The 14,793-nt window shown below is 35.6% G+C and overlaps 4 protein-coding genes across 4 annotated transcripts; all 4 read right to left on the bottom strand.

Annotated features, from left to right (window-relative positions):
• Positions 1-785: 785 nt before the first annotated feature.
• LOC141679217 (glutathione S-transferase T2-like) lies at positions 786-1,307 on the bottom strand. Its single transcript, XM_074485724.1, has one exon. The coding sequence runs from the start codon at positions 1,305-1,307 to the stop codon at positions 786-788; it is 522 nt and encodes a 173-aa protein (XP_074341825.1).
• Positions 1,308-1,310: 3 nt separating this feature from the next.
• LOC141679215 (uncharacterized) lies at positions 1,311-1,883 on the bottom strand. The gene has a single exon (XM_074485723.1). It carries the CDS (start codon positions 1,881-1,883, stop codon positions 1,311-1,313), a length of 573 nt encoding a protein of 190 aa, XP_074341824.1.
• Positions 1,884-10,223: 8,340 nt separating this feature from the next.
• Positions 10,224-11,361, bottom strand: LOC141679214 (secreted RxLR effector protein 161-like). The gene is made up of 4 exons (XM_074485722.1): positions 11,352-11,361; positions 11,052-11,209; positions 10,714-10,861; positions 10,224-10,648 (listed from the first exon to the last, which is right to left on the bottom strand). The coding sequence occupies exons 1-4, from the start codon at positions 11,359-11,361 to the stop codon at positions 10,224-10,226; spliced, it is 741 nt and encodes a 246-aa protein (XP_074341823.1).
• Positions 11,362-12,428: 1,067 nt separating this feature from the next.
• On the bottom strand, positions 12,429-13,547 carry LOC141679213 (uncharacterized). The gene has a single exon (XM_074485721.1). It carries the CDS (start codon positions 13,545-13,547, stop codon positions 12,429-12,431), a length of 1,119 nt encoding a protein of 372 aa, XP_074341822.1.
• Positions 13,548-14,793: the final 1,246 nt, after the last annotated feature.

Genomic DNA, 14,793 nt, shown 5'->3' with positions numbered 1-14,793 from the left:
AGCCTCACCCAATTGTAGTAGACGTAGCACGTCATTTGAGTTCGGCTTTCGTAAGTATTCACCTTCAAATATAGTAATTATATTTGTGACGAACCTTTTCAAGGCTTCAACCGCAGTACTCTTTCCAATACGAACGTAATCATCAACAGCATCAGCAGATATACCATAAGCCAACATACGCATTGCCGCAGTGCATTTTTGTAAAGGTGATAAACCTTTTCTTCCCACTGCATCAATTCTTTGTTGAAAGTATGGATCCAAATTTGAGACATCATCCACAATACGAAGAAAGACATGTCTTCCCATATGAAATCTTCGTCGAAAGATATAATCTGGATATACTGGATTTGGTGAAAAATAATCATTCACCAGACGTTGATGACCTGCTTAACGATCTTTGTAAATACATCTTCGAGGCGTGGATGCTGAGCTCTGTCCATATATTTTATGAAAGAGCTCGAGTCGACGATTGTTTCTACTATCATCGCAGAACTCATCAATAAATTCTTGGGTGAATTCTTCGATGAAGCTTTCTGTTGTGGGTGTTTGATTCATGTTGATGTGAATTGAACAGAATGATACATCTAGTTTATATAGATGGTAAAAACGAATATATTCTATGTTCCAACGGCTAGTTTACAAACAAATAAAAACAAGCACTACCTCCCAACGGCTAGCTTACAAACATATTAAAACAAACAAGAAAAGACAAGTACTAGCTTCCAACGACTAGTTTACAAATAAATAAAAACAAACAAGAAAAGACAAGTACTAGCTTCCAACGGTTAGTTTCTTTCCATTATTTTCTCAAGCATTTTTGCATGAACCCTCCGTTGAGCATCATTCATTTTTGTAGTATCCGCCAAAATGACTTGTAAATCGAGCTCAGTTTGCTTTGTCTCAAGCTCTCTTTGTCGAGTCTCAATATCTTTTTGCTTCATCTCATTTATTGTCTCCATTATGTTTATTTTTCTCAATTCACTAACTTGAATAGCTTCATATTCTTCAATTTCCGCAGTTGTTGCCTTTCCCTTTCCCTTCCTTTTAGCAGTTTTTGTGCCTTTTGGACGAACCGGTTGAAATTCATCGGATGTTGGCGTATCGTTATTTCCCTCTGATGAGTAAGCTCCAGAACTATTTACTTTAGTTCTTTTAGAACTTGCACTAGTTGTAGGAGTTCTCCACTTGGGCTGTCTACGAAGCTCACGCCAATGACTATCGAAATTAGTTTTTTTCTTGTATTGAGCCAAATGGAGTTCATGAGCTTTCTCAATTATGTTATCCAAGTTTGAACCACTCCCAATCATCCGTTAAGCCTCATCATAGCATGACCCAAACTTTTGAGCACCTTCATTTATTCGTTGCCACCTTTTTCTCATAGCCACGACTCCTCGTTTGATGACCCCGGGATTGTCTTCTTCACAATATTGTTTAATCCTATCCCAAAAGGCTTCAGCTTTTTGATCAGTTCCGATTAGTGGATCAATTGACACATTCAACCACACACTTATTAAGAGCTTATCTTCAACCCACGTCCAATGACCAGTATTTTCACGTACATCTTCCGTTTCCTCATAATCATCATTTAGATCAACAAGATTTGTGTTACCAAAAGCTGGCACTTGCGAATCTGGCGAATTTTCAACATTGATGGGTGATTGTTGGGTTTCAAATTGTGAATTTGAAAATGGAGGAAATGGAATTGGATAAGGAGAATTTTGAGGATACAAAAATGGAAAATGAGAAGCTTGAGATTGTGAAAATGGTGGTTGAGAATTATAATTAAAATTTTGTGGATTTGAAAAATAAGGATTTGGATATGGATATGAAAATTGAGAGTTTGGGTTTTGAGAATTTGGAGGTGGGGGATTATTTGGATTCATTTTTTTGGAGAGAAAATTTTGATTTTTTATGAAGTAAAAATTATGAATTGTGAGCTGATTATTTATAGGAAAAAAATATAACCGTTTAATATATACGTTAGAAATGTAACGTTCATATAGCAGCAGATTGAATGAATTGATAAAATATTACTAACATAAACTTAAAAAGCAAAAGCAGGTATTATAATATATAAAGTGGCAGAGTTGGCCATGGCCAGATGATTGGCCGTGCCCGTTTGTGTGGATGTGCTCCAACGCATGAAATGTAAACTGGCCAGCCCATTTTCTTTTTCTCGTGTCCCAATGCATCCAAATGGGCAGCATTGGAGCTGCTTAATATAGCCAAGGTCGGCCACCTAGTTAACGGGGCTCTAACGGCCCTGGGATTCGTGAGGTAATAGTCAAAACTAGTTAACGGGGCTCTAATATTTATATACCATGCGATTTTATAAATATATACTTAGTAAGTTTGAAATTTTGAGGCCCCTCTTACTCGCAGGATATGAGTATAGCTTGTGATTGCTTGAACTTGTTTGCAAGGAGGTGACAAAGAATTTCAAATAAAAATCTTTAGGTAACCAAATGAACTTATAAAATGTTGATACAGAATAAAAAAACTGTCATGAGATACAGAATAAGAAATTGTCACCGCATAAGCACCTTGGAAAACTGTCATGCTGATACAGAATAAGAAAACAAATATTAGTTAGCTTCATAAGTTTCCGTTCTATGAGATAATCGGATTATAAATAACTTTATAAGTTAAAATATAATATTCAACTTCAACATAGGTCAAAATCACATACGAAAATTCTGCATGTCAATATTGAACTCCAATGTCAACTAAACTAGTCAGTTCGGTTTTCTAACACAATATATAATCCAAGTTCAACCCCTTAGCTTGATTGTACTGATGCTTGTCAGCTGATGTTTTTGTTCTAGAAAGTTCTGTTGCTGTGCTTTAGGATCAACAAGGTGTAGTTTGACCACTAAATTAGAGTGCTTTTTTTGAGTATGATACAAAAACCGCATAGAAAGGAAGAAATTATGACTTCATTATGAAATCTGTAAGATTAATATCTAATCTGCTATTAACAATTTAAGAGAATTCATGACACATATATTTTTTACATGTGCAATGATATTATCACAATCATTTAGGGTCCAACACAAGAAGTTTAAATACTCATGCAGACGTCTGGAATTTGAATTTTTGACTTTCTATTACAAAAAATAAGGTGTAATTAAAGAGTACTACTGATGAAGGCCAAGTACTACTGATGATCATGTGACAGTAACAACTTACAAGCACTAAACACTCAACACAAGTATATTAGCCAGATTCATGCCAACAATCATACTACAACTTTTCTATCACCATGGCATCCGAATTCCTACACGGCCTCCTAAACACTCAACACAAGTATCATTGAACCAAGAAGCTATCTGTCATTATTACCATCTGAGATACCATTGGAATTCTATCCAGACTCCACGACTTTAAACCCGATTCCTCAAGTCACAGACGAACAAAGTCTAGTGCCATCTTTATCATTAGAGTCACAATGGAATGTGAACTCGGATGCTATGCCAGGAAGTAATGATATTTTGGACCAACAAAGTATTCTACCTCCATTACTATCCGAAATTCCTTGGAATCTGGATGGAGACTCAGTTCATCAACCATATAATGGCAATTTCTTCGATAAGCAAACTTATATGTCTCCTTCACTATCTGAGACACCTCAAGATACATTTCAACAACTGTCTTTGCATCTTAACATGTAGTGAACAAAGCTATATCGGCAGCATGAGAAGAATTCTTATCTGAATTCAATAGCTTTGCCTTGTAGACAAAAATATGTTAAAGTTAGCATTATTGTTACTTGATGAATTTAAGTTACTGGCTGACAACTATGTTTCGAACATTGATATTTTAAGTTCGATACTCTTATTCGACCAATTAAGATTTATAATCATCATAAAAATTGCTTTAAAAAATTACTATTGTTAGGAGAAAATATATAAAAAACCAAATATATATCAAGTAGTAATCAAATTTTAACACACTTCAATTCTTTTTATTTAGATATATTCGGTGCAAATTTTAATTGAACTTTTATTTCGGTTCATCAAAAACCAAAATAAAATTCAAATCTAAATTATGAACCGTAAACCAAATACTGAATCAAAATTAAAATTGCAAAGCCCCACCGCTCGATCTATATCAAACAGTAGCTGTATCAAACCAAAACATTGTTCAGCCTGATTTGGTTCCATCTTCCTAGCTTTTCTTTCTTTTCCATAACCATTGTTGTAAATCTAATGACAATGTTAATCTTAAAATTTCTAATATGTCTGCTCTGTTTGTTCTCGTTTCGAGCTGTGTCCTCTGATTTTGGTTCCATGGTGTCAACTAATGATCTTCCTGATCCTCCTCAAGTTGTAGAGCTTCTTAAATCCAATGGCATTACCCGTGTTAAAATCTTTGACGCCAATCCTTCTATTGTTTCCTTCTATTGTTTCCGCTTTCGTTGATAAGGACATTAAGGTTACGATTGCTATGCCTAATCAGCTACTCTAATTTGCTGCTGCTAACATGAATTACACCAACAGATGGCTTCAGACCAGAATAGTACCCTTCTATCCAAGAACCATGATTGAAGACATCGCTATAGGAAACGAAGTGTTCATGGACCCATAAAACACGAGCCTTTTCGAAGCCCAACTTGATGCCGTCTTTGCAGCTCTTGATGCCTTGAGTTTTCATGACATTAGAGTTGTAGTTTCGGAGACTGGCTGGCCTTCTGCAGGCGGGGAGAAGGAATTTGGCGCTGGAGTGGCCAATGCTGCATTGTATAACGGAAACCTACTGCGCAAAGTACTCACAGGCGGTGGCACCCACTTAAGGCCCAACCAAACACTCAATGTCTTTCTATTTGCACTGTTTAGCGAAGATCAAAATAATGGACCTATTTCCGAGAGAAATTATGGACTTTTTTATCCAAACATGCAAAGAGTGTACGATATTCCTTTGTCCTTGTATGCATTCGATAGCCACTCAGATACCAGAGTTAGTCTCAGAATAGGTATGTAATTAGTGAAGTTGCAATTTATGATAATCTGACAGAGCAATTTGATCTTATCTTTGGAGAAGCTCTTTACAAAGAAAAACACAGCCAGACTTCAGTTTTTGGAGAACGATTTGGCAAATACTAATCAAGGAAGTATGTCGATTGCTCAACATTTTCAGAAAGTAAAGAGCCTATGTGCTGAAATTTCAGAACTTGATCCAGATGAGCCTATCAACAAGGCATGAATGCGTAGAAATCTTATTCGTGGCATAAAGAAGTACACCCGTTTTTGACATCCATTCAAGGATGGGCAAATCAGCCAAGTTTAGTTGAGTTGGAGAATTTGCTAAACAATCAAGAAGCCTTGGCCATGCAAATGGCAAAATCCCCTATTTCGGAAAATGATGAGGCATCAACATTGATCTTGATAGTATTAATTACTGGTTTAGTCCAACTCTAAGCCTCATCTCCTGGAATCAAGGTTTCTGGTGTAGACATTAAGTCCCTTTGCTGAGACCTTGTCCATTCATCAAGACAGAGGTCAGCTGATCCCACAACTTCGTCAACTGATATAGTTTGCTGTTGCCAACTCTAGCTCATTGCGATATCAAGAGCTTTCCAGATGGCCCAACAAAACACTACAATTTGCTGCACTCTCTTTGCATCTTATTTGATAAATATATAAATTAACCATGCTCCGAAAATCTGATGGTCTAACCCTGCTATCTCTTATTCCAACCCTACTATAACAACTTTGTGCAAAGGAACACGAGACCAGGCTATGCATGCTTGTTTCCACCTGAGTAACGCTAGCTGAACATGTTTCAAATATAAAAAGCATCTCAACCTGACATCATTGAGCAGCATATTTTCCGTCAGCACTTGTAGGCCTAGAAAAAATTAAAACACCAGAAAAACAAAAACTAATAAAACAATTATCCACTTCCCCCTCTTTTGGAAGTGATACAATACACAAATTTGGATACTGCATAACATCATTTTAAGAAAATAAAATTACAAAAATGAGCTGCTACTCTGCTACTTATGATATTCAAATCAAATATTACAGCCCATCAGATTTTACCATAAACAGATTCGAGCAGGTACTGTTTTCATTAAACAATGCATTTTAAGAAAAACCTTCTTCCTTTTGTTTTCGGATTTTTTTTAAAGTTATACAACTTTTAGATTATTTTGAAGAATCTGGTACAGTAGAGTAAACAAAATCCAAATACAGACGCTTGCACAGGTTATATATAGATTACACATGCTTCTTTGTTTATCAAGTATTCAAGTCAAGTTTATAAGTTAGTCTAAAACCATTTGAACGAAGTATAAACTTGTGCATTCTTCTTGTCTTTTTAGAAATCAAGGTATCCTTTCTGTCACATTTGTTACTGATTAACATATCTATCTTACATCTTCTCTCATTTGTGAGGGGCTTATGGATTATACAGAATTGCATTTTTCGAAAATATCTGTAAATTTATGCGCATATGTTGTCATTTCAGACCGCATATAAAATTGGCTGGTATATTCCTACCGCTCTACTAAATTGGTTGGTAAATAGTTTTGACTAATATTTTTGGTCACAATCGTATACATATAAATGCAATTATATTTTTCTTTTAATTCTTTGTGCGATGCTTATTATATCCGTGACATTTATGTTTTGTGAAGGATATTTGAGTGTAAAGAATATGGAGAAACTGTACGAAAAACGTAGCACTGAGGCAGTGACCGTCAGTGAAGATGCTACTAACATTGTGGGTGACACGAGTAATAGAGCAAATACATATTCAGGTGACGAAACAATTCAGACAAGAGAGAACAGAAAAAGGAAAGAACGTGAAGAGAGTTCGAGTGAAGCACTCGATGACGGTGAAGATGAATCTAATGTTCCAAGGAAAAAAAGATTTATTTGGACAAGTGAAATGCATCGGAAATTCGTGGATGCCATTGCACAAATGGGAGAGGACAGTAAGTTTACTTGTTACTATTATTTTTTACTTGTTTCGTTTCCTCACTCAACTGTCTCCTGCACAAGATTTGCTTACCACTATCAAATGAGAATTGCTTTGATTTCACTGCTTAATTCATACGCGCACTTCAATTTTGTAACCACGCTGTTTTTCATGTACGTGTAGGGGCTTTTCCAAAAAAAAATTGTCGAAGCGATGAATGAACCAGGACTTACGAGGGAAAATGTTGCTAGCCATTTGCAGGTATTTTATTGTATTTTCATCCAATTTTAAAAATATGTTAAAGAATTTACTGCATTGATTGGAAGAAATCTATGATTTCATTAGAATTCCTAATAAATTGTGCACACGAGTGAGAATCTGTCTGATTAATATCTAATCTTACATTAAGGATTCAAGATAATTCATGACATAAATATTTATTAATGTGAAATATATCTCGCATCAAAATCAATAACTCCGGACCCCACTCTTCGTACTCCAGTAGTTATATATATTTCATGCATTTCTATGGTCTCTTCAAAATTCCGAGTCTTTCTTCCTGTTCTTTACTTAATCAATCTCTCTAGTCTCTAGCTGGCTACTTCAAAACCATTCATTTCTCAAGGCATTTGCCTTCAAGATGACTGATATGAATTGAAATTGTGCAGAAATATCGTATATGCTTGAAGAAATCCCAAGAGGAACGGGACTTTCAGGGATTGAACGCAGCAACGGAGTACATAAAGGCACCACATATGTATGGCTCTTCCCTGGGAAATCATCTTCCCATGTCTTCTTCAAGTAATTCCTTGCTTTACGGAATAAGAACGGGGATTGGTGCCTCTAGTATCCGTCTAGCACCGCCATCTTACTGGTGTTTTGATGTATCTTCTTTGCATGCCCTCAGCACTAAAAATATGCACAATCGGCATAGCCGAAGGACTGAGGTGAATAAAAGCTTCCAAGATTATGGTGATGTTGAGAGAAACATATTGTTGAGCACTTCTAATAAGAGGTCATGGAGTAACAATTCTGATAATCATGGAACAAGCTCAAGCACTAGTAATAGTGCATTTATGGGACTACGAATTGCTAATGATGGAAAATCACTTCTCTTTGGCGGTTCGAAAAGACCTGAAATCGTTTCTACGGGAAGTAATTAGACAAAGATAAATGATTTTAATCATCAAGAATCTGCAGTGCCGACAATCCCAACTTTTAATGTCGAAAGTTATGCACAAGATTCTTCATTGCCACCATTTCTAGAATCCAAAGATCATATGGAAGAACCCTCATTGCCTCATTTAACAGGATTCTATGTGAATAATTCTTTTCCAGAATTAGAAACTGAAGAGAATAATTTCATCAACAGCATCCCTCAACAACAAACAAATCGTGGGACGAGCGAAATTGATTATCCCTCTTCAAGGCACATTGGCACTTCCTATGATCAACAAAGTTCTCTGGAATCTCTGCAATCTTTGGCCTCAGAGATACTTGACAATATTGAGATGGAGCAGATTTTCACTAACAATCATACTATGAATTCTATGCCTCCAACAACTTCACCGTGGAACACGGATCCGAATATGGCCAATTATCCCCTTATTACTCAGGAAGATTCTCTTCCACCATTACCCTCTGAGGAACCATACACAAACTTGTATCCGGAATCCACCACTTCAAATTTAATTCCTCAGAATATGGAACAACAAAATAGTCCATTACCACCTCTACCAACAGAGTCGGGGTGGAATGTGAATCCGGATGCATCCACTTTACCATTCGGTAACAATATTCTGGACCAAGAAAATCTTTTTCCAGGTTCACTGCCTGATATTCCTTGGAGTCTAGACTCGGATCCGGTCCCTGAAAATTATACTGGTAATTTCTCTGGACACATTATCTGATCAGATACTTGAGGCCGGTTTCCCGAACCCTTCTTCATTTCATGTCAACATGTAGTGAATGGACCTACTGTGCAGACAGCAAGAACATTCCTATTTGGACCACAGAAAAAGAAGATACAAGAATGGAAAGGACATGAGAAACATAGTATTCAAAGAGAATATTTTTTTTGTACTGTGAAAGAAGCTAATGCCCTAATATTTACGTTGTTGAATAGAAATATGTATTCAAATTTAATGGTCTCAAACATTCCCAGGAAATGATGTTCAATTTAAAGACGATTGGAAATATTTCTATGAAATGATATTCAATTTAAACATTCCTACGTATTCAAATTTATTACTCATTCCACAAATTTAATGCGGAAACCCTCCGAATTCAATAGCCAATACTAATCTTTAACAAAAATCTGTCTAATTAAGATTTATTACTTCTCATAAACTTGTTAGATTTGGGATGAACTCCAATCACCTAACTTATAAAATATTGATTTTTTTTTAATTATTAAAAAAATTGACAAAGAGATCTCTGGATATCATTTGGAAGTACCTTCATTTGCCTTCCTTACCAGAAAATATATAACGAAAGCCCTTTGTCACATTGAATATAATGATCCTTTCACTTTCAGCCCTTAACGAGAAACCCATAATGATGATTAATATTCTTTCTCGTAAGGGCAGACACTCGAGAATGCTGAGATGAATATGATTGCCCAGATTTGTCCGAATTCCTACACGGACAACATATCCAAACTCATGACATTTTACATCAATTTCAATCACCAAAACTCATCATATATATATATATATTCAACTTCAATATCAATAACCAAACTCACTGTAGGAATTTTATTGAGTTGCTATGCATAGCTCTTGATATCTATATGAAACTTGTGATTTTTATATATATTCATGCTGAAGAAGTACAATGTAATATATATGTCCTTACAGATGTTTCTAGAATATTTGTAGATATCAGATTCAATAAATTCCTGATTATCAGATTACTATGTTCATGAACATATAATTAAAACAAATTTTACTAGAAAATACTAGAGATACATGAATGTGAAAGTGCATTAATTCCAACACTCCCCCTTAATGCACTTGTTTGACAACTCCAATGCGATCTCGTGGATAACATAACTTCTCTTTGGGGAGGGCTTTTGTAAAAATATCAGCGAGTTGTTCTTGAGACTTGCAATACTGTAGTCTAATTTCGCCTTCTTCAACTACATCCCGGATGAAATGATAATTGATTGCTATATGTTTTGTTCTTTCGTGACATACTGGATTCTTTGCAATAGAGATGGCAGATTTATCATCACAGAACAAAATAGTTGCTTCCTTTTGCTTCTCGCCAATATCTTCAAGAATTCTTCTTAGCCAAATAACTTAAGTGGTTGCCTTTCCTGCTGCTACATACTCAGCTTCTGCTGATGATTGCGCAACAACCTTTTGCTTTTTTGACAGCCAAGAACAGATGTTTGTACCTCGTAAAAATGCATACCCTGAGGTACTTTTCATGTCATCAATACTTCTAGCCCAATCACTATCCGAGTAAGCAATCAGATTTAAATTTTCTCCAGCCTTGTAATAGATGCCATAGTCCAGAGTTCCTTGCAAGTATCTTAAAATTCTTTTTGCTGCTCTAAAGTGAATTTGACTAGGATTTTGCATAAATCGTGATAGTAAAGTAGCAGCAAACATGATGTCAGGCCTTGTGGCGGTAAGATACAACAAGCTACCAACTAAACTTCTATAGAGAGAGTTGTCAACCCTTGATGTACCATCATCTTTTGATAACTTTTCACTAACAACTAATGGTGTAGAAACATGCTTGCAATTTGACATATTAAATTTTTCAAGAATACTTTTTGCATACCTCTTTTGTGAGACAAAATCCCTTCTGGTTTTTTAGTTACTTCGACACCCAAAAAGTAGTGAAGCAGCCCTAAATCACTCATCTCATATGCCTTCATCATGTGTTCTTTAAAGCCTTGTATCATTGTCTTATGTATAGATGAGATCATCTACATAGAGACAAACAATCAGAATATTGCTTCCATTTTTCTTTACATACAAGGTTGCCTCACTCGTACTTCTTTGAAATCCATTTTTTAAGAAGTAAGTATCAATTTATTTGTACCAAGTTCGAGGCGATTGTTTTAGATCATAAGGGGCCTTTTTGAGTTTTAATACTTTATTTTCTCCCCCTTCTACCAAGAAACCTTGCGGCTGCTCAACATAATTGTCCTCATCCAGCTTTCCGTTTAAGAAGGCCGACTTAACATCAAGCTGAAAAATTTTCCATCTCTTTTGTGCTGCAAGAGCAATCAAGGTTCTTATAGTTTCTAGCCTTGCCACAGGTGAGAATGTCTCTGAAAAATCAATACCAGCCTTTTGAGTGAAACCTTTAGCGACTAGTCTCGCCTTATATTTCTGTATTTCTCCATTTTGATTTAACTTAGTCTTGTAAATCCATTTTAGCCCGATAATTTCTCTTCCTTCAGGCTTGTGTACCAGTTCCCATGTTTAATTTTTCTCAATCATATGCATCTCTTCTTCCATTGCTTGCTGCCATACGTCATGCTTCACTGCTTCTTCAAAGGTTTCTGGTTCACCAACTACAAAATTACAGGTCTGATAGATGTCGCTTAATCGCCTCCATTTTCTTGGTGGAGATTCATTATCATCCTCGGATCCAGATTCTGATGTATGAGCTTGTACTTCTCTTTCATCACTTTCTTCACATTCTTCACTTATTATTGAGGAATTAGGATGACTGATATGGTCTTCTTGTTTTTCTCTCCAATCCCAGGCTGCTTTTTCATCAAATAAAATATCTCTACTAACAATCAGTTTGTTAGTTTTGACATTATAAAGCCTATATCCTTTAGTCTCAAGAGTATATCCGATAAAAATGCATTTTGTACTTTTATCATCTAATTTAGTACGCTTCTGTGCAGGATTATGGGCATAACAAACACAACCATAAATTTTAAAATGACTTATAGAAGGTTTTTCACCACTCCATGCTTCCAAAGGTGTCATGTTCTGTACAACTTTCGTGGGACACCTATTAAGGATATATACATCCGTGTTTGTAGCTTCTGCCCAAAACCTTTTTGGCAGCCCTTTTTCATTCATCATGGATCTGCCCATTTCAACAATTATTCTATTTTTCCTCTCTGCAACTTCGTTTTGCTGCGGACTATATCCAGCTGTTAGTTGCTTGCAAATTCCTTCGTCTTTGCAGTATTCTTCTTCAAATTCTTTAGATGTATATTCTCCTCCTCTATCGCTTCGAATGCACTTTATACTAGAACCATATTGTTTTTCTATAAGAGCTTTAAATCTCTTGAAGACAGTGAAAGCTTCTGACTTCTCCTTCAAAAAGTAAATCCAAGTCATTCTTGTGAAATCGTCAATAAAAATGATAAAGTGTCTTTGTTGTCTCAGAGAAGGAGTCTTCATTGGGCGACAAATATCGGTATGTATAAGCTCTAGACGTTCCCTAGCTCTCCATAAATTCCCTTTAGGAAATGGAATTTTGTGATGTTTTCCCATGATACAACCTTCACAAGGATCCATCTTACGTTATAATTCTGGTAGTCCATCCACCATGTTTCTTTGCTTGAGAAGCTTTAATCCCTGAAAGTTCAGGTGACAAAATCTTTTATGCCAAAGCCATGACTCTTCAACAACATCAGCCTTTAAAGCTTTGTAGTCAAATGTTATAGGAAAGTTTCTATTGCTCTCCATTATTACTTCAGCAATGGCCTGATTGTTGTTGTTCTTGTCAAAAATCTCGCAAAAGTTATCTTCAAAAACAAGACAATAACCATACTCCAGAAGTTGTCCAACACTTAACAAATTTTCTTTCAAATCTGGAACAAGAAGAACATCATGGATATATTTTACACCAGATTTTGTTTTGACAACAATCGTGCCTTTGCCTTTAGCTTGACCTACTGTCCCATTTCCTATTCTCACCTTTGGATTTACTGTAGTATCCAGGTGCACAAAAATATTTTCATTTTCAGACATATGATTGATGCAGTCACTATCGAGGAACCAAACATTATTATCTTCATGGTGACTAGAATGACACGCATAATATAAACAATCTTCCTCTTTGTTATTCCACCTTTTCTTTAGTAAAATTTGCTCTTTCCTGAAATTTAAATCTGCAATCTTTCTCGAGATGACCAAATCTATTACATAATGACATTGTGGTTTCCCCTTAAACCAGCATTTAGATGTCATATGATTAGTCTTTTTGCAAATTTTGCAGAATAGTTTAGAGTTAAAGCTTGCACCTCTGTCATTGTTATCTACCTTCTTGTTGCTGTTAAAATATTCATTCTTTTTCCTCCAATCAGCCTTTTTATGCTCCTGATTGTAACCACCCTTCCTTGTAAATGGTTGCGCCTTCACCTTTGTATTTGACTGAAATGCATTCTCTGTTTGCTCCGTTTGTTTAAATCTTCTCTTTTCATGTGCTTGAAGAGAACCCATCAATTCTTTCACTGACAACTTGGTGAGATATTTAGTTTCTTCAATAACAGCAACGATATTTTCATACTTGTCCGTCAAACTGATCAAGATTTTCTCCACAACATGTTGGTCAAATATATCATCACCATAAGTTCTCATTTGGTTCACAATTTCCATTACTCGAGCATGATAACTTTGAATATTTTCAGAATCCTTCATTTTTAGATTCTGGAAATCTTTTTTAAAAGCTTAAAGATTGATACTTCTCACATTCTCATCTCCATAAAATTCAGCCTCGAGGATTTCCCATGCTTCTTTTACCGTAGTTGCCCTTGAAATCCTTGACACCCATATGAAGGTTGCTTAGTGCTCTGGCATCTTGGCGACGAAATGCTTCAATTTTCTTTAATTATGCTTCTGTCAAGCTAGCCTCGTTAGCAGGTTCTGCAAAGCCTTTCTCCACGATATTCCACAAGCCTTCAGCCCGTAGAATAGTCTTCATTTTTATCTTTCAGTAGTCATAATCTTCACCATCGAAGAAGGGTGTTATTGATGACTGAGACTCACCACTGGAACTGAAGTAGATGTCATATTTAACTTCTTATTTCAATCCCAGATTGGAATCGAAACACTGTTGTGATACCAATTTGTAGGAATTTTATTGAGTTGCTATTGCAGAGCTCTTGATATCTATATGAAACTTGTGATTTTTATATATATTCATGCTAAAGAAGTACAATGTAATATATATGTCCTTACAGATGTTTCTAGAATATTTGTAGATATCAGATTTAATGAATTTCTGATGATCAGATTACTATATTCATGAACATATAATTAAAACATATCTTACTAGAAAATACTAGAGATACATGAATGTGAAAGTGCATTAATTCCAACACTCACTGCATATTTAAATTTTTGATCAACTTATCATGATTCTTATTTAACGAAGGAGAGCCTCACCATAATGGACAGTCTGCACGTTCATGAGTGCCATCTGAGACGGCCTTCAAGATGTTCAGCTAAAAGTGTTATCAATCTTGTATGATATAGACATTATTATATATATTGAATATATAACTAATTCACAAGAACATTGCTAATTCTTAAATCACATAAACATATAAGAGTTAACAATTAAATTAGGAAAAGGGTTTGAGAAAATAAACAGAGATTGGATTTAATCTCGAGTCCAGAAAACTGTCTCCTTAAAGCAATTTTGCCCCGGATAAAATGAGATACTAGTATTATCGATAAATCGAAAATACTCTCAGCGAAATTGAACTGAGCCCGAGAACTATCACCGGAATATTTGGAAAATTTAAGACTGAAGAGACTGAGAATTAAAGGGACTGCTCTTATTTTCTCGACTTTATAAAACTGGTGCCCTAAGACTCTATATATAAAGAGAGGCTTGAAAGGACTTGTATTTCTTTTCGATGTGGTACATGGTATTTATAAG

Source organism: Apium graveolens, chromosome 8, assembly GCF_009905375.1.
Source record: "Apium graveolens cultivar Ventura chromosome 8, ASM990537v1, whole genome shotgun sequence".
In the NCBI taxonomy this organism is placed as follows: domain Eukaryota; kingdom Viridiplantae; phylum Streptophyta; class Magnoliopsida; order Apiales; family Apiaceae; genus Apium; species Apium graveolens.
This window is presented reverse-complemented; position numbering and strand designations above follow the sequence as displayed.